The sequence below is a fragment of the Chiloscyllium punctatum genome, chromosome 13 (assembly GCF_047496795.1).
Source record: "Chiloscyllium punctatum isolate Juve2018m chromosome 13, sChiPun1.3, whole genome shotgun sequence".
Classification (NCBI taxonomy): domain Eukaryota; kingdom Metazoa; phylum Chordata; class Chondrichthyes; order Orectolobiformes; family Hemiscylliidae; genus Chiloscyllium; species Chiloscyllium punctatum.
The window spans coordinates 97,313,699-97,331,723 of record NC_092751.1 but is presented as its reverse complement, the minus strand read 5'-3'; the positions used below and the strand labels follow the sequence as shown (position 1 = coordinate 97,331,723).

Below are 18,025 nucleotides of genomic sequence, written 5' to 3'. Positions count from 1 at the left end.
AGGAAATATTTAAATCCAGCATCCCTTCCATGCTTTGAAATTAGTCTTCTGAAACATTCTTTAGATTATTCAACTAATTCAGAATGTCATGTTTAGTAACTTCACCTGTACAACACCCTGTCTTTGCCAGGGTTCGCCTATGCTCTTTGTGTATGACATTAGTTTATCAGATTCCGTGATGGTCACTCTCACGAATTTGATGTTGTCATTCTGCAACCTTTAAGAACTAAATGCATCCATATGTATCCATCATCTGCCCCATGCCTACTCTTAATTCTGCCCTCCATAATAATATGGATATGCCTTAATCCTCAGGCTCCCTACCTTTTCACCTGAAATCCTGCCTTCAGAAATGTCCTGAAATAAATCCTTTTATCTATCTGTAACTCCTTACCATTTTTCCTTTGTGGAATGCACCATTTTACTCTGTTTTCAGACATATTTTTGATGAGGGGTGTTTACAATATAAGCTATATTTGATGACAATTGAATATAATTTAACTGGCACAATTAACCCAGAAACATGGGCCCCAGAGTTGGATTTAGAACCATGACTCAAGTTACCCAGCGTATTTACTGAGAAGTCTAAGAAAGGGAACTTCTGCAAGTTGTAATTAATTTTGCTCCTAAAGATGTAAAGGAAACTGTAGTTTTCAGCAGGTCTCTAACCTATGGATCAGGCTAGAAACAGTTTGTCTGCTTTTATTAATTCACTGTTCGTACTTCCTCAGCTTTGTCACATTACTAGGCTCAGTAATTGCACCAAACGCTCTGATATAATCAGCATTTACATTTAAACAAAAAAAAATTCAAAGGGATAAAGCTGAAGAATTGTCACATTTCCAGCAACTAGTAGTTTTAAGAAGTGTATGGTTAAAGACATCAAAATTTGCTTGATTTGGGGCTACGTTCTGTTGAACTATTTAATATGAAAACAAGTACAAAGCTTTTGTATATTTGATGTGGAACGGAACTTTTGTCATTGATGCAAATGTAACAAAATGGAAAAACATTGTTCCCATATCTAAGAAATCAACAAATATGCTTTTTTGGTCAAGGAGGATGATTTATGGAAATATGCATTGTTTTAATTAAATTCCATATTTGAATTAAAATGCAATGTTTCATATTGTGTGAATTCAGTAATAAAGACTATTAAATTCAATGATCTTCACATTTTTTATTGTAGTCAAAAAACTGAAAATGTAATGTCATGTGGTTATTTTTATTTTAAGTTTATTTGGACCTGTCTTCTGATCCTAGGCTTTGAACTTGGATTTGCAATGGCTAACCCTAATGCTTTGGTGTGTTGGGAGGCTCAATTTGGTGATTTTAACAACACTGCACAGTGTATTCTGGATCAGTTCATAAGCTCAGGCCAAACAAAGTGGGTTAGACACAATGGAATTGTGCTGCTTCTGCCTCACGGAATGGAAGGGATGGTAAGATTGGTTTTATGTAAATCTACACATATGTTTCATTTTTGAGATACCAAAAGCTAGTGATTTCTTGCTGTTTTTCTTGACTTGACCTTTCCCTGATAATAAAAATCCTTGAGGATTTACTTACTTTTAATCAACCTGTTAAGACAGACTTGTTATGTTACACCACAGGGCCCCTTTAACAGTGATCAGCATTTCCTGCTGCTGCACTGTACAGTTATTTTCATCAACCTGTTTGGAATATCCACACATCCAACACACATTCAGAATGTCATGTTTAGTAACTTCACCTGTACACCCTGTCTTTGCCAGGGTTCGCACATCCAAAGAAATTGACTTGAACCTGAGCCCCCTGACTCAGATGTAGGGACACTACCATTAAGTTACCCAGCATATTTTCTAAGAAGTCCAAGGAAAGGAATTTTAAGTTGTAATTGATTTCTGCAATTGAAGAAACCACCATTCCATGACTAGGAATTGAATTCAGGCTGCGCAATGGAAGTGCCATAAGTATAACCACTAGATCACCCAGGATAACTTGCCTGCAACAGTATTTTTTAATCAACCTGTTCAGATGTGTTATAACACACATCTGGAGCTGATGGGATTAAAACCTGGGCCTTCCATCTCAGAGGTTGGGACACTACCACCAGGAGATAGTAAGGACTGCAGATGCTGGACAAATCAGAGTTGATAAAGTATGGCGCTGGAAAAGCATAGCAGGTCAAGCAGCATCTGAGGAGCAAGAGAGTTGATGGTTCCGCATTAAGCCTTCATCAGGACTGGGCTGATGAAGGGTTAAACCTGAAACGTTGACTCTCTTGCTCTTCAGATGCTGCCTAACCTGCTGTGCTTTTTCGAGTGCCTCACTTTAACAACTCACACTACCACTGTACTACAAGAGCCCTGATGAGGATTTATTAGTAGCTACTAATCGCCATAATTTAGTCACTAATTAACCTCCAGATGAGCCAGTTTAGATCACCACACTATATGAAGGATCTGAGCAGTGACCCTAAAGGAATAGACCAAGTTAAGCATAGCTTCACCTTGATAGTGTGAAAATTGACATATAAGATTTGTTATGTTTTAAGACTGTAGCTTTAGTTGAGTGTAAACTTAAGAGATTCAGATGACCTTGGTGAAGTCTGCCTGACAACAGACATGGGTGATAAAACCTTTCATTATCCAAGGAAGCCCAGCATGTTTTGCTGGGAAAGAAGGTGTATGGTGTTGACCCTTGGGGACAGTGGCAGCAGCCATATGTGGAGATTATCAATGAATGCAAACTTTAATGAATGTATTATAATAATAACTTTAAATGCAGATGAAAGCTATCAACTAGAAGTTAGAATTGCTTGTCTATAAAGTTGTTAGTCTCAGATTGTGACAGTAACTATTACAAGCATTTTTAAACCCCAGATTCCATACCCAGAGCACGAGAACATGAAACAAGTTTTTTTAAAAATGCAAGCGTGCCTTTTTAAAAATGTATTATTTTATATAGTGTGAGTATGGATTGTGTGCCAGGCAAGTAAATTGCTCTGTCCTGAATGGTGTAGAACTTCTTGAGTATGGTTGAAAGTGCATATGTTCTATATCATTTTACTCTTAACTTGTGCCCTATGGATGGTGGACAGGCTTTAAAGAATTGGAAGCTGAGTTACCCACCACATAATTCACTTATTCTTTATCATACAGTATTTTTAGCCTCGGCGTGTCCTCTGGCCTTAAGAATACACTTGCACATTTCTGTTGCTAAACATCTCTCATGCCTAAAAAAAACATTTTTCTTATCCTTGCATCCCCCTTACGTTCCTCTATCATTCACTGGAAAATGTTTGCTTGATAGCGGAGATTTTTCCAACCTTTATCCCTCTCTAATACACCTTTACTTGAGCTTCATTTTAAGTATTTTTCCAATTAGTATTCCTCTGAGTTGCTACCCTCATCATTTTAAGTTTCAAATGTGATCCTGAAACATCTCTCTTCATACAGTACCCACAATATTGAAAATAAGACTGATTGTAAAGTTTTGTGCTTAAACTTACTCTCCCCCACCCAGACCCTGATGACATTGTCATGTCTCTTCCCTCCTGTGACATTATTTTAATATTCATTACACATAACTGTTTTTTTAGAATAGTGGTACTGCCCTGCCAATTGGGTCTTCATCCCTGCTTATCTCCAAATTGAACACATTTCAATACAGATGCATGCTCTTTAGCCTAATTGTTGTGGTTGTTTCCACAAATGTTCTGCATTTGACACAAAATTAAAAACTCAACTTTTTAGCTGAAATAAAATATCAACAATGATCAACAATACTTGAACTGCATATGTGGTTCAGTGACTAAGTTATCAAGAATTGTACTAACATAGGGATGCAGGCAAAGCAAGGACTGCTTATATTTAGCTCTAATTGTGTTTTTTTTTCGAAAGGAGAAATAACTAGCGCATTGTCAGAGATTTTATTTCGAAGCGGTTCAAACCCACTTTTCAAAATCCTGTCAATCTACTGTTAATGTGACCACATTTACAGTTTTATTTCCTCTAATTTACTAAGCTGATTTGTGCTCCTGACTTATGCAGAGGTAATTAATACCAAGGCTTCATCCATTTTGTAATTGGAGCCTTGAAATTAATATCACAAATATCAGAAGCTGAATTGAAATTGTAATGATATGAGGCTTGTCTTTGATTCGGCTAGATACCAGTTTAAAATAACAGCATTAATTACAGTATTGCAAAGCTAATGTGGAATGAGTCATTGCAAATGTAATTTAAAAACCGTTGTATTGAGCATATTACATTAATATTGTGACTTAATTAGTGCTTTTAAGCTATGCAGTTGGAAATATTTCATGTAGTCTGTTTTCATTCTTAATCAAACTTTTAGCATTTAGTTAAGTAATAACCTAATGGGAAATCTATCAATTCTACTAGATTAATTGAATCGTTTCAGGTCCCATTGTCTATATGCTTGACTCAGCAATTAATGCTTCAACCTAAGTACCAGTTTATAATGCCTTGTTTGCCTGTTTCACTGGTACAGATGGACATTAAACAACTCTGTGCTATATTTGAAGAAGCAGCGAGTTCCACTGATATTTTCACAATTAGGTCCATCAGAAAAATACTTAACAGCTCAGTGAAATCAATTTTGGTTGTCATATTATGTTGTGCACATTGATTTATACAATATTTCTTCATAAATAGTAATTTTTTAAAATTGATGGGATATGAGAGTCATTGGCTTGAGAGTCACTGGCTAAGGCAGCATTTATTGTTCTTCCCTAATTGGCTTTGAGAAGGTGGAGGTGAGTCACCTTCTTGAACTGCTGCTTCCCATGCTCGGGTGTAGGTGCAATAAAGTGCTCTTATAGCCAAGGTCCACAATTTTGAACCTGTAACAATGAAAAAGCTGCATCATACTTCCAAGTCAGAATGATGAGAGATTGGGGGTGCCTGTAGCTGCTAGTTCATCTGCTAGTAATATAAATAGTAGATCCACAATGGAAAGAATCTTAGCAGGTTTCTGCAGTGCATCTTGTAAATGATTCATGATGCTGCCTTTGTTTTCCACTGATGGAAGGAGTAACTCTTTATGGTGGTGGATAGGATACTGATCAAATAGGCTGCTTTATCTTGTCCTCAACTTTTCAGTGTATAATCTGTGTGTGTTTGACTAAGTTATGATATAAATTATTTTCTTTAAGTGGTGTTTTTGTCTATTTTGTCACTTGTAGTAGTTTATATTCGGGTTCTCTGTCGTGGTCCCAAGGTTCACTTTTGTCACAGTGCTCCCTGCTGGTGAATCCCGGATTACTGAGATCTTTTATCTTAAAAAAAACAGGGTATAGGGGTTAAATGCTTCAACGAAATCTTGAAGTTCTGATAATATGTAAATTAAAAGGCTCTTATCTGCTGGTCATACGTCTTGGAAAATTGTGATCTGATGTCCAAGGTTATTATATCAGTTGAGATCTGTTAAGATTATCCTGAGAATATACTCCACTGTAATATTCACAATGTCTGTTACCTATCCATATAAACAAATTATCTGATCAGATAATTATAACTTTTAGGGTCCAGAGCACTCTTCAGCCAGACCAGAACGATTCCTACAGATGTGCAATGAAGATTCAGATGTCTATCCTGTGAGTTTAAATAACTGTCTATTCTTCGATTTTGTGTAACCATAAAAAACATGATATAGTGAACTGGCATTAACAAAAAAAAGACATTCAAAATAAGGTGATTACGCTGAAAACAATGACAGTTCTGAGCGTTAACCAGTTTTGATGCACTTCTATTATATAAAATAGAGGTAGAATGTTTGAAATGAAAAGGTGAAAGTGATATTCACCTTTCTGCTTGTAAGTATGTGAGATATAACTTGAATCAAATATAATCCTAAATGTACGCTGTAATCCCTCGCAGTTTTTTATAGCTATTCTAAATCCCTTTTACATTGTCTTATTTTGCATTAAATAAGAAAACGAAATGTGTTTAGTATCAACCAGCATGTTTGTATTATAGGAACATAGAATTAGGATCAGGAGTAGATCTTTTAGGCCCTCAAGCCAATTCTTCCATTTGATAAAATCATTGCAGATCTGATTGAGTATTTTTACAATGATCCTGCCTTCATGCTGTTTGGGGAAGAGAAATCCATGCAAAAGGCTGACTCTCTGAGGGGAAAAAAAGCCTCCTTATCCCTGTCAGTAAGGGGAGACCTTACTTTAAACTGTCCTCCAGTTCCAGACTCCCCCACAAAGAGAAATATCCTTTCAGCATCCATCATTGTATATTTTATTAGAGCACTTGCCATTCTGAAGTCCAGTGGATACAGGCCTAATCTGAACAACCTTTCCTCATAAGTGATGTGAATGTTTCAATTGCAGAAGTTACATATATTGCTTTTTTAAAGAAAAAAGTAATGGTAAATCACATAATTTACATCTATAACCCCTGCTAAAATGTAAAACATTTTATAGCTTAAAACACGTAGAGGTAGTGTGTAAAGAAACTTTTTCACACAATGTGTGGTTCAGATCTGGAACAAACTGCCTGGAAGCATGATGAAGGCTTGTTAAATCAAAGCGTTTAAGAGTGTATTAGATAATTATTTCAGTCAAAATTGTGTTCAGGTTTACAATGGAATAGCAAGAGGATGACACCAAGTCCTGATGCTCATTCAGAAAACTAGTGATAGGCCAAAAAGCCACCTTTTGCACTGTCTGGTAGGTATAGAGAATGCCTATACCTACCAGACTAAAGAAATTGAGGGTTTGGATAAGAAAAAGAAGGAAACATGTGTAAAGTATAGACAGGTTAGGTCAAGTTAATCCTTAGAAGAGTATAATGGAAATAGGAGTATACTTAAAAGGGAAATCAGGTGAGCAAAGAGGGGACATGAGATAGCTTTGGCAAATAGAATTAAGGAGAATCCAAAGGGTTTTTACAAATACATTAAGGACAAAAGGGTAACTAGGGAGAAAATAGGGCCCCTCAAAGATCAGCAAGGCAGCCTTTGTGTGGATATGCAGAAAATGGGGGAGATACTAAATGAGTATTTTGCATCAGTATTTATTGTTGAAAAGGATATGGAAGATATAGACTGTAGGGAAATAGATGGTGACATCTTGCAAAATGTCCAGATTACAGAGGAGGAAGTGATGGATGTCTTGAAATGGGTAAAGGTGGATAAATCCCCAGGACCTGATCAGGTGTTCCCGAGAACTCTGTGGGAAGCTAGATAAGTGATTGCTGGGCCTCTTGCTGAGATATTTGTATCATCAATAGTCACACGTGAGGTGCCGGAAGACTAGAGGTTGGCAAACGTGGTACCACTGTTTAAGAAGGATGATAAGGACAAGCCAGGGAACTATAGACCAGTGAGCCTGACATCGGTGGTGGGCATGTTGTTGGAGGGAATTCTGAGGGACAGGATGTACATGTATTTGGAAAGACAAGGACCGATTAGGGATAGTCAACATGGCTTTATGCGTGGGAAATCATGTCTCACAAACTTGATTGAGTTTTTTTAAGAAGTAACAAAGAGGATTGATGAGGGCAGAGCAGTAGATGTGATCTATATGGACTTCAGTAAGGCGTTCGACAAGGTTCCCCATGGGAGACTGATTAGCAAGGTTAAATCTCATGGAATACAGGGAGAACTAGCCATTTGGATAGAGAACTGGCTCAAAGGTAGAAGACAGACGGTGGTGGTGGAGGGTTGTTTTTCAGGGTGGAGGATTGTTTTTCGACTGGAGGCCTGTGACCAGTGGAGTGCCACAAGGACCGGTGCTGATAAATGATTAGGATGCGAGCATAAGAGGTATAGTTAGTAAGTTTGTAAATGACACCAAAATTGGAGGTGTCGTGGACAGCGAAGAGGGTTACCTCAGATTATATCAGGATCTTGACCAGATGGGCCAATGGGCTGAGAAGTGGCAGATTGAATTTAATTCCAATAAATGTGAGGTGCTGCATTTTGGAAAAGCAAACTTTAGCAGGACTTGTACACTTAATGGTAAGGTCCTCAGGAGTGTTTTTGAGCAAATAGACCTTGGAGTGCAGGTTCGTAGTTCCTTGAAAATGGAATCACAGATAGATAGGATAGTGAAGAAGGTGTTTGGTATGCTTTCTTTTATTGGTCAGAACATTGAGTACAGGAGTTGGGAGCTCATATTACAGCTGTACAGGACATTGGTTAGGCTACTGTTGGAATATTGCGTGCAATTCTGGTCTCCTTCCTATCGGAAAGATGTTGTGAAACTTGAAAGGGTTCAGAAAAGATTTACAAGGATGTTGCCAGGGTTGGAGAATTTGAGCTGTAGGGAGAAGCTGAACAAGCTGGGACTATTTTCCCTGGAGCGTCGGAGGCTGAGGGGTGACCTTTATAGAGGTATACAAAATTGAGGGGCATGGATAGGGTAAACAGATAAAGTTTTTTCTCTGGGGCGGAGAGTCCAGAACTAGAGGGCATAGGTTTAGTGTGAGGGGGGAAAGATATAAAAGGGACCTAAGGGGCAGCTTTTTCACACAGAGGTGGTACGGGTATGGAATGAGCTGCCAGAGGAAATAATGGAGGCTGGTACAGTTTCAAAATTTAAGAGGCATTTGGATGGATCGAGGAATAGGAAGGGTTTGGAAGGATATGGGCCGGGTGCTGGCAAGTGGTACTAGATTGGGTTGGGATATCTGGTCGGCATGGACGGGTTGGACCGAAGGGCCTGTTTCATGCTGTACATCTCTATAACTCTATGATTCTATCTAGCACCTGAAATAAGAACAAATGAATACAATTGAAAAATTTTTAATCAAAAGTCCTAGGATGGAATTGCGTTGTTTTATAGGCTAGATTTGGAAGTGGAAATAAAAGTCGAAGGGATTTCAACTTGGGGCGATTCACGTTTTCTCAACCAGTTATATGTTTTTCTGTTCATTCAGTATGCATGCACAATTCTATGGCAGGTTCCAATTTTGATGAATGGTGATCAGGAAGTCCTAAAGCACAAGGTCATTCTAGACACTGGTATCCAGATGCCATATTTAAAAGGCTCACGACAGCACCACACTGTCTGCCTTTCCTCATCACCTCCGCCCCTCACTGGAGATGTCAGAGACCCATCAAAAAAGCAGCATCAAACTTTAGTGAAACCTGCCTCAAGGTTCTCCTGAAGACTGTTCAGGAAAGAAGGGAAGAGCTTTTCCCTAGAGTTGGCAACAATGGATTTCTGACTGACAAAGACAGCCTGAACAGAGGTGTCTAAGAGGTCAGTGCATAGGTGGCTCAACAATTTTGCTCCAGTGCCACAAGATACTTCATTCTGCCAGGGAATGTACCACTGTCTGTTCAACTCGTTATGTCACAATCTCAAAGTTAACATTGTAAGGTTGCACCGCAGAGGACTGTCACATGAAAGTTTGGCACCAGTTATTCCCATCAGGTGCCTCATATGCAATCAACATCTGCCACTTCATTCAACTACCAATGTTACGTTACTGGTATCATAGAGACACCACCTCTCTCACAACCATAGGGTTCATACTTAAAACATACACAGATTTACAACACTCAGCAGCTCATGAACCATTCCATCGCTGATCTTCCATCATGCCGAGGAAAATGAAGTTATCTGATTGCTTTTCACTAAAGAGTTGTATGGGATGAGGACATAACCACAAAAGAATGACTTTAGAGTTGAGCTGAGTTCAACCCAGCTTGTTTGTTCTGGTCAGGTTTGTTGGTGTCAGCCAGTGTGGCTGCCTCACTTGGGAAGACTTGCCAGCCTAACAGGCTTCATCCCTAACCTTGTGTTTAATGATAACAAGCTGGACAGCATATGACTAAGTCTTCTTATGAACTAATTAACATAAATCTTATAAGCATTTGTGCAAAGAGACGCTCGGTTATGAAGGAGGCAAGTAACTGAAGAAGGTTGTCCTCCCTGGAGTTGGAAGCAGAAGTATAACCTGCCAGGTATATATCTCATCTAAGCAATCATTTTTGCATAACAAGATTGTATCCATGAACATAATTCCTACAGGTTGGGATATTGACAAGTATTCATTGCTATACTCTGAAAAAATACTGCATTGAGACAGAATTAAGTTCCACACTTTTATATGAGAACTTTATTTCATTTAGCCACACTCCTTGAAACTGAAACCCTATTGATTACTTTTTAAAAATTGAACTTGGTACACGATGTTGTAACACACCTCTAGAGCAACTGGGACTTGAACACAGGCCTTCTGGCTCAGAGCCTCCTAAGTCACTACCACTGCACCACAAGAGCCATCATTCTACTGATTACTACCTCCTCATATTTGTACAGCATATCGAAATCAGTTAATTCTGAATATCTCCATCACTTGTTTCCTCATTCCATTAGGTCTCACGCTGTCCTTCAGATCATATTCGATGACTATCTTCATGATTTAATTACAGCATTGGTCAAAAGCAGTGAATTCCTGCAGTGAGGTGAAAGCAACTGCCCTTGACAACAGGGCCATATCTGACCAAACTTGGCATCAAGGAGCTTCACCAAAACTGGAGTCAGTGGGAATCAGGGGAAAACTCCACACTGGTTGGAGTCATACCTGACACAAAGGAAGGTGATTGTGGTGGTTGGAAGTCAATCATTTTAGCTCCAGGACATCTCTGCATGAGATCCTTAGGGCAGTGTCCTTGGCCCATGCATCTTCAGCTGCTTCATCAATGATCTACCTTTCATCATAAGGTCAGAAGTGTGGATGTCTGCCAATGATGGCACAACGTTCATCATTATTGACAACTTCTCAGCTTCTAAACAATCCATGCCTGCACCAAATGGATTGCAATCGTTTGAGAAAGCAGTTCACTGCCACCTTCACAAAGGTAACTAGGAATGGGTAATAAATACTGGCCCAATCAGAAACGCCACATTCCACGACCGAATTTTAAAGAAACATTTTAACAACCGCAAATAGAAATAGAAGAATACTGCTGCTGGAAATCAGCAACAAACATTAAATGTTGGAGAAACCCAGCAGGTCGAGCAGTATCTGTGGAGAGAGAAACAATAAATGTTTCACATTGGATTCTAAATATGAACTCTGTCTCTCCACAGATGCTGCCAAACCTGCTGAGTTTCTCCAGTGTTTTGTGTTTATTTCCAAAATGCAAAACAGGTTCCCGTCCATGAAGGAAAAGCTGACCCACCTGAAAGATTCTGAGAACCTAATGCTAACACTTCAACATGGCATTGGGAAATTGAATTGCGGCCTCTTGCCCAATTCAATTATCTACCCCCCTGCTAAAAACATTGGGTGGTTTGAACAGTTCCACCTCTTTACTATGTTTCTCAATATACTGATGCTGTTAGGCCTGCTGAATCTTTCCAGAATTTCCTGTTTTATTTCAGATTTTCAGCATTTGCAGTATTTTGCTGTTTTGTAAAAGAAGGCAGATGTTGATTCACTGACTGGAAATTTTGGAGTCACTTGAACTTTGTTTAACATTCATCCTTTACCAGTCAAGTTGCTGAACATTACCTATTCCTAATGTTCCATATTTTGAAAGTAGTTGGGATTAATTTAGTCCTGCTCAACAAGCTTCAAACCTGGGTTCAGACATGGCGATGATGTAGACTTTTCTTCCGTTCCATTGAAGGGAGGCATTCTAATTCAATGAGCAACCTGCAAAGGGGGGAGAAAGGTGTGATAGATAAAACAAATTTCAGTTTTAGATATATTACACAAATACAGTTTTTAGTTTAAGCTGTCATGCTGTGTATCATAGTTAAAAAATTTCAACTAAATTGCATTTTTGTATACCATTTCAACCTCAAGTTTGAATTGCTTCAGCATTTTTTTCTCAAAAGGTACGTCTTCAAAAATCTATACACTGTAAACTATACTAAGCATTGTTACGACACACCTTTGGTACAAGTAGGACTTAAACCCAGATCTTCAGGCTCAGACTGAAGACCACTGTGCCACAACAGCACCAGGCTGTATACGTTTTTCTAGAAGATTTAAATTAAATTGAATTGATAGACGTTAGTTATTCCAATTCAGAATTGCAATGCTCTTTGCTGTTTTCAAGCACTGAACCATTTTACAAAATAAAATTACTTAAGGAAAAGGAAACTCTTAGATTTGTGTTTTATTTCTTTTATGTGTTATTTTTTTTGTTCTGTGGTTATGGACCAAAGCATTCAGCTGTCTATGTTCAGTTAAGGTCATTCAAAAGCTGTTGGCAGACACCAATTATAAACCATAGCAACAGATAGTCTTTGCAGATTGTACCTTTGTTACAAAACCAGATTAATTAACCACAATGCTTGTTCAGTGCAAAACAACAGACTTGATTGCATTACACAAGTCACTCCATTCGCAATGGTAGTAATCATTGTTTTGACCAAACTGTTTCCTAGATGGTTTCAATTTTTTTTTGGTGATTTTCTCCTTGTGTCGCAACATTTTTGTGCTATTAATGTAAAATAACAGCAAGATTGTGTCATGTAATTTTTAATCTATGTTTAAAAATGGAGAATGAAACAAATTACAAAAGGTAATTCATGACAAGATACTAGTATGAATACATTGTTTTCATGGTTGTTAAGGTGAGTCTTCTGACTTTCAATTCAGTAAGAATAAATTTTGATAGCTTTGGTCAAGAATTTAAGGTACAATCTCAAGGAAAAGTTTTGTTCAGTGTAATACTGCTGTATGCTTCTACTGGAGTGTTTTCTTCAAAAAAAATGCATAGAGGAGCAGATGAGAGGAAGACTCTGAGACGGAAGACTCTGAGACAGACAATCAGCAGTATCCAGAGGAGCAGGTTTCACAACCTTTGCAGTTGTCCATCAAGTTTAAGGTTCTTTTAGCTTGTTTGGATGAGAATAAGGGTTGCAGGATACATGAGTGAATTGACAATGGCAATGTGCACAGGAAACTGTTCAAGTGAAGGGATCAAAAAGGATGTAGTTGTATTCAGGGACAGTATAATGAGGGACTCCAGGAGATCACGTTGCCTGCCCGATACCATGGTCCAGGACATCCGCTCAGGACTGGAGAGGAGCTTTGAGTGGGAGGATAAGGATCCACCATGGTTCATTCAGATAATCAACATTGACAAGACATGGAAAGAGGCTCTGCAATGGCAGGAAGAGAAGCTATATACCAAATTAAGAAGCAGGACTTCAGATATAATTACCTATGGTCTGGTTCTAAGGCTGGTATTATAAGCTTGAAAAATAAACAATTATGATAGTATGAAAGCAGAGCTAGCTCACATGACATGGCAAACTGGTCAGTTAAATAGATTCTTCATAAACAAGGGCAAGACATGTTTTCAGGGGTAGGCAGGAATGTGGAGTAACCTATTCAGCCATCCCCTGAATGAATTTAAAGTGATCATAATGTTGGTTCCTTGAAAGTATGAAGATTAACAATTGTCTTAAGTAGGTTGAATATTTCTGAAGAAAAGTTGTAAATATTTTGCAACATGATTTCTGCCTGAATTTTTTAAAAGATATGACTTTTTAATTTAGGAATATACTGAAGAATTCGAAGTAAAGCAACTGTTTGACTGCAATTGGATTATAGTAAACTGCTCCACACCAGCAAACTACTTTCACGTGTTGAGAAGGCAGATTCTGCTACCATTTAGAAAGCCGGTATAAACACGTTTATTATTGTTTTACCCTCCTAATCAGTTATAATTTAAGAGAAAATTATTTTAAGAAAACCTTCTCAGGAATTTAAATAAACGTGTGGTTTACTAATTGCTTCTGTAAATGCCACCGACATGTACATTTTTACATAAAGTATCAATGTTTTACACTTCTGACTTTCGTCCTGTTTCAGTTAATAATCCTCACGCCAAAATCCCTGCTAAGACATCCCGATGCCAGGTCCCATTTTGATGAAATGAAAACAGGTAAATTTTGCTCTTTAAAAATAAAGAATCAAAGAAGCTGCAGTTTTACAAGCATCTTTAGGAAGTATTATTTAGAAAAGAGGAATGGGAGAAATTTCGTCAACTATCTAGGCAAATTTGTTTTCTGCATTAAACTTCTATAGAGTCGTACAGCATGGAAATAAATCCTTTGGTCCAACTCAAACTTATTTCCGTATTCAAAATTAATTCCTCCATGAAGCAGCAGTAACCTGGTGCAGTTTCGTATGTTAGTGTAACATTTAGGGTGTAGGTTTGCTCGCTGAGCTGTAGGTTTGATATCCAGGCATTTCATTACCTGGCTAGGTAACATCATCAGTGGCGACCTCCAAGTGAAGTGAAGCTGTTGTCTCCTGCTTTCTATTTATATCTTTCTCCTGGATGGGGTTCCTGAGGTTTTTGGTGATGTCATTTGCTGTTCGTTTTCTGAGGGGTTGATAGATGGCATCTAGATCTATGTGTTTGTTTATGGCATTGTGGTTAGAGTGCCAGGCCTCTAGGAATTCTCTGGCATGTCTTTGCTTAGCCAGTCCCAGGATAGATGTGTTGTCCCAGTCGAAATGGTGTTTTTTTTTCATCCATGTGTAGGGCTACGAGGGAGAGAGGGTCGTGTCTTTTTGTGGCTAGCTGGTGTTTGTGTATCCTGGTGGCTAACCTTCTTCCTGTTTGTCCTACGTAGTGTTTGTGGCAGTCCTTCCATGGAATTTTGTAGATGACGTTGGTTTTGTCCATGGGTTGTACTGGGTCTTTTAAGTTTGTTAGTTTTTGTTTGAGAGTGTTGGTGGGTTTGTGTGCTACTAGGATTCCGAGGGGTCTTAGTAGTCTGGCTGTCATTTCTGTGTAACATCTGTGGGCAACCTTATTTTGAACAATGGAATTACTTGAAAAAGCAAGTCAAACTTCAAGTTTCATGCATCTGTAGTGGTTGTGCTTAGGATAACAAATGTTTAAATGTAGAACAACATAATGCAGTGTGAAAATTCTCATAAAGCCATTTTGCAACAAATTTGGAAAACATTTATTCTTAATCTTGGGACAAAGTTTTCAATTCAACTCAGCTTAATATGCTGAAAGTCTTTTTAATGTCCATAGAGATCCTGATCATACCACTGCCAGCACATTTTAACATTTCAAATTTTGTTCTGGTACACTTGTATATTTGCCACAGATTTCAACTGCAGAAGTGCTGTATCTTGATAATATTTCCACTGACACCACCAAAGGTTGGTTATGTCAGTGTAAGATAAGCAATTAACCTTATACTTCAGACATCTTTTAATACAGTTCTTTACAATTACTTGTATGAGTTGGAATTCTTAGATTTAAAAAAAAAAGTGCTAATATTGGAGTATAACATCAGATGACCAGTCTATATTGATTTTACATGTTGGAAACTGCGGGTGGATACTTGCCAGCCTCTGAACGAAATGGGAATTGGCGAGAAAGTTGAGATTGGCAGTAATGAGATTCTCGATGTCAAGAGCAAAATGTTTGATCCTCCAACATGAACAGCGAGACGAAAATCTCGCTAGTGAGTTACAAAAAGCATATTTGCATCCAACTGCATGTATTAACATCTCATTATTACCTAATCTTATTTCATTCATATATTCTCCCAGCAATTCCTAATATGAAAGTCAAGAATGGTCTCTTGGCAACTCCAGTTCTCCATTTGCTTCTCCTGTCCTCAACCTTGGACACCAGTCACCCACATCTCTGAATGTTGGCACTGGACATGTACCACCCTCTGTGCATGATCATGGCACATTTCCAATCCACATACAATACACTTTGGAGCACACTGGTACCTTTCATTGGAATACTGCTGTCAGGACACTTTGTACACAAGGACAGGCATCATGGATTTGAGCAGGCTGTGTCTCAGATCTCCATGTTTATTCTCTTAGTGGTCACTCACTTTGTGCCTGCTTTCATTGCTGTTTTGTCTTGCCTTGTTTTTTAGCATGGCAAACATATTGCATGTGCATCTACCAAATGACCAGGTCTCAAAGGCTAAGAGAAGTAATTCTCAATCAATTTAGAGGAGACACTTCAGTCAGGAGTTACGGGCATAATAAGTCAAAGACATAGTCCGGGGCTTGGACTTGGTCAGTCAGCTACCTGTGCAGTCATGGTCTGGGTGTCCTCTAACATTCAAAGAACAGCAGTCACCAACATCTCAGGAAAGGCTCCATGGGCAGCAACCACACATACTTTCCTTCCCCACGTATACATTGGCATCAGATAAGTACAGACCTGAACGCACACTCATCGCACATCTCCAATCCACTTACAATGCAGTTCTGCAGTCTAGGGAGTTGTCCTCAACCAGATGTGGAGGTCTAGTGCAACCAGTCTGGGTTGAGGGGTGTGTAATAAATCTATCAGGAAATTGCACAGAGATCATTCAGGGGTCTGGTGAGTCATAAGTTGAGGCTCACCATCCAAGTTGTTTAAAGGCATAGGCGTTGGGCAGTCCTAGGTGTCCGTTCATCAGAATTCAACAGACAGTCATGAGGGACCCTTACTGTTAGAGGCAGCACGCTGGGATGCAGAGAAAAAAAACATTATGAAGGAAGGCAACTCAACATAAAGTAGGGAAATAGTAGTGCATTGAAAATCAAAACATGGGAAGAGTGTTCATCAACAATTAGCACCACCCTGTCTTCAATCTGGGGACAGTGCATTATTATGTTTGTCATGGTAATGCAATATGCCTGCAATTTGCAGTAAAGTCGGGAGATGAACTGTTAAATAAGTACAAAGTTAAAAATCACACAGCACCAGGTTATAGTCCAACAGGTTTAGTTGGACTATAACCTGGTGTTGTGTGATTTTTAACTTTGTACACCCCAGTCCAACACCGGCATCTCTAAATCATGTTAAATAAGTAAGTTGGGTAGAAACATGGTGAAGATCAAAGCCATTGGGTTTGAATGGGAGATCAACCGGCAAGGGATTACAAAGATTTGAGAGTTCACCTAAACTGCGAGGCTGAGTCTGTGACCCAATCCATGAAGTACAACTGCTAGTCCTTCCATTGTCAGCCAAACAGCAAGTGTGCAATGGAGATGAAAATGGCTGCCTTCACATGCAGATGGGTGGGTAAGTGAGAGAGGAATTTACACTTTTGTGCTGTGTGCGACTCTTCAAAGGGTAATAACATTAAACAGATATTCACAATTACAGGTGAAAGATTCCTGTGATCACGAAATGCTGAATATCTTGTATGTTGATCTATGGTGTGGAGTCCAAATCTTGGTCTCAATCTTTATAGAGGTGAGAAGACAACTGTTGGGCACCACACCATCCATCATGGTTTTTTTCTGCCCTATTGGTTGTTGTTCTCTCCTGGAATGAGACAAAGAGAGGGATTGAGTGAGTTGAAAGTGGGTGGCACAGTTGTTAGTGCTAGTGCAGGTGGAATAATGGTAGTGATGTGCCCTGAATGAGTATGGAGGCAACTTAGAGGTCATTGTAGTCTGAGGGGATTGAAAGTTGATGATTGAGTGAGTAAGGATGTCACATGAAATAGTAAAAGTGATAGAGCATGAACCTTGATGGGAGATGGGTGCAGTGGGAGAGTTACAGTGAGTGTGCAGAGAGATGGTTGCACTTATCTTCACACAGTGCAGAAAATCATTGTCTTTGTTGTGACATTACTGGGCATTCCTTCAGGCTGTAGAAATTACACTGATCCAGGTGACAGTCTTGAAGAGACTGCTGGTGCCTGGTAATGTGGTCTTCTCTGCTGGTTCTGAGGAAAGAAGATGTCCTCCCTGCACCACCCTGACCACAAGGACCTTCAGGTCTCTACTGTCAAGGTGGATGCCAATTTTCTCTGTCCACCACGTCCAAGGTTTTCTTGAGATGAAGGAAACGTTCAGGATAGCTCCAGACCGATATTTCTTAACCTAGGGTCCAGCTGTTGGTGTCAAGAATTCACAGCAGTAACATGTTCATCTGCCTGTGGTGGGAGGGAACATATGATGTGAATGTGTGTATGATGGTGCACAGCTGATGAGGCAAGGTTTGGAAAATTGTAGGAGCAATCTCACTGGGGCTCAGGGAGAAATAAAACTCACCAAAATTAACACTTAGCCGTTTTTCCAATAAAATTTAGCCC

General features: G+C 39.0%; 1 protein-coding gene across 7 annotated transcripts in view; it reads left to right on the top strand.

Annotated features, from left to right (window-relative positions):
• ogdhl (oxoglutarate dehydrogenase L) overlaps positions 1-18,025 on the top strand; it is a 98,009-nt gene that overhangs the window by 71,451 nt on the left and 8,533 nt on the right. For 5 of the 7 annotated variants that reach the window (XM_072583391.1, XM_072583389.1, XM_072583388.1 and 2 more), the window contains 4 exons: positions 1,264-1,442; positions 5,531-5,602; positions 13,493-13,618; positions 13,809-13,881. In XM_072583391.1, the coding sequence (XP_072439492.1) occupies positions 1,264-1,442; positions 5,531-5,602; positions 13,493-13,618; positions 13,809-13,881 (450 nt within the window). The remainder of the gene's footprint in view (positions 1-1,263; positions 1,443-5,530; positions 5,603-13,492; positions 13,619-13,808; positions 13,882-18,025) is intronic. The other 2 variants (XM_072583392.1, XR_011962313.1) reach the window with 2 other exon arrangements.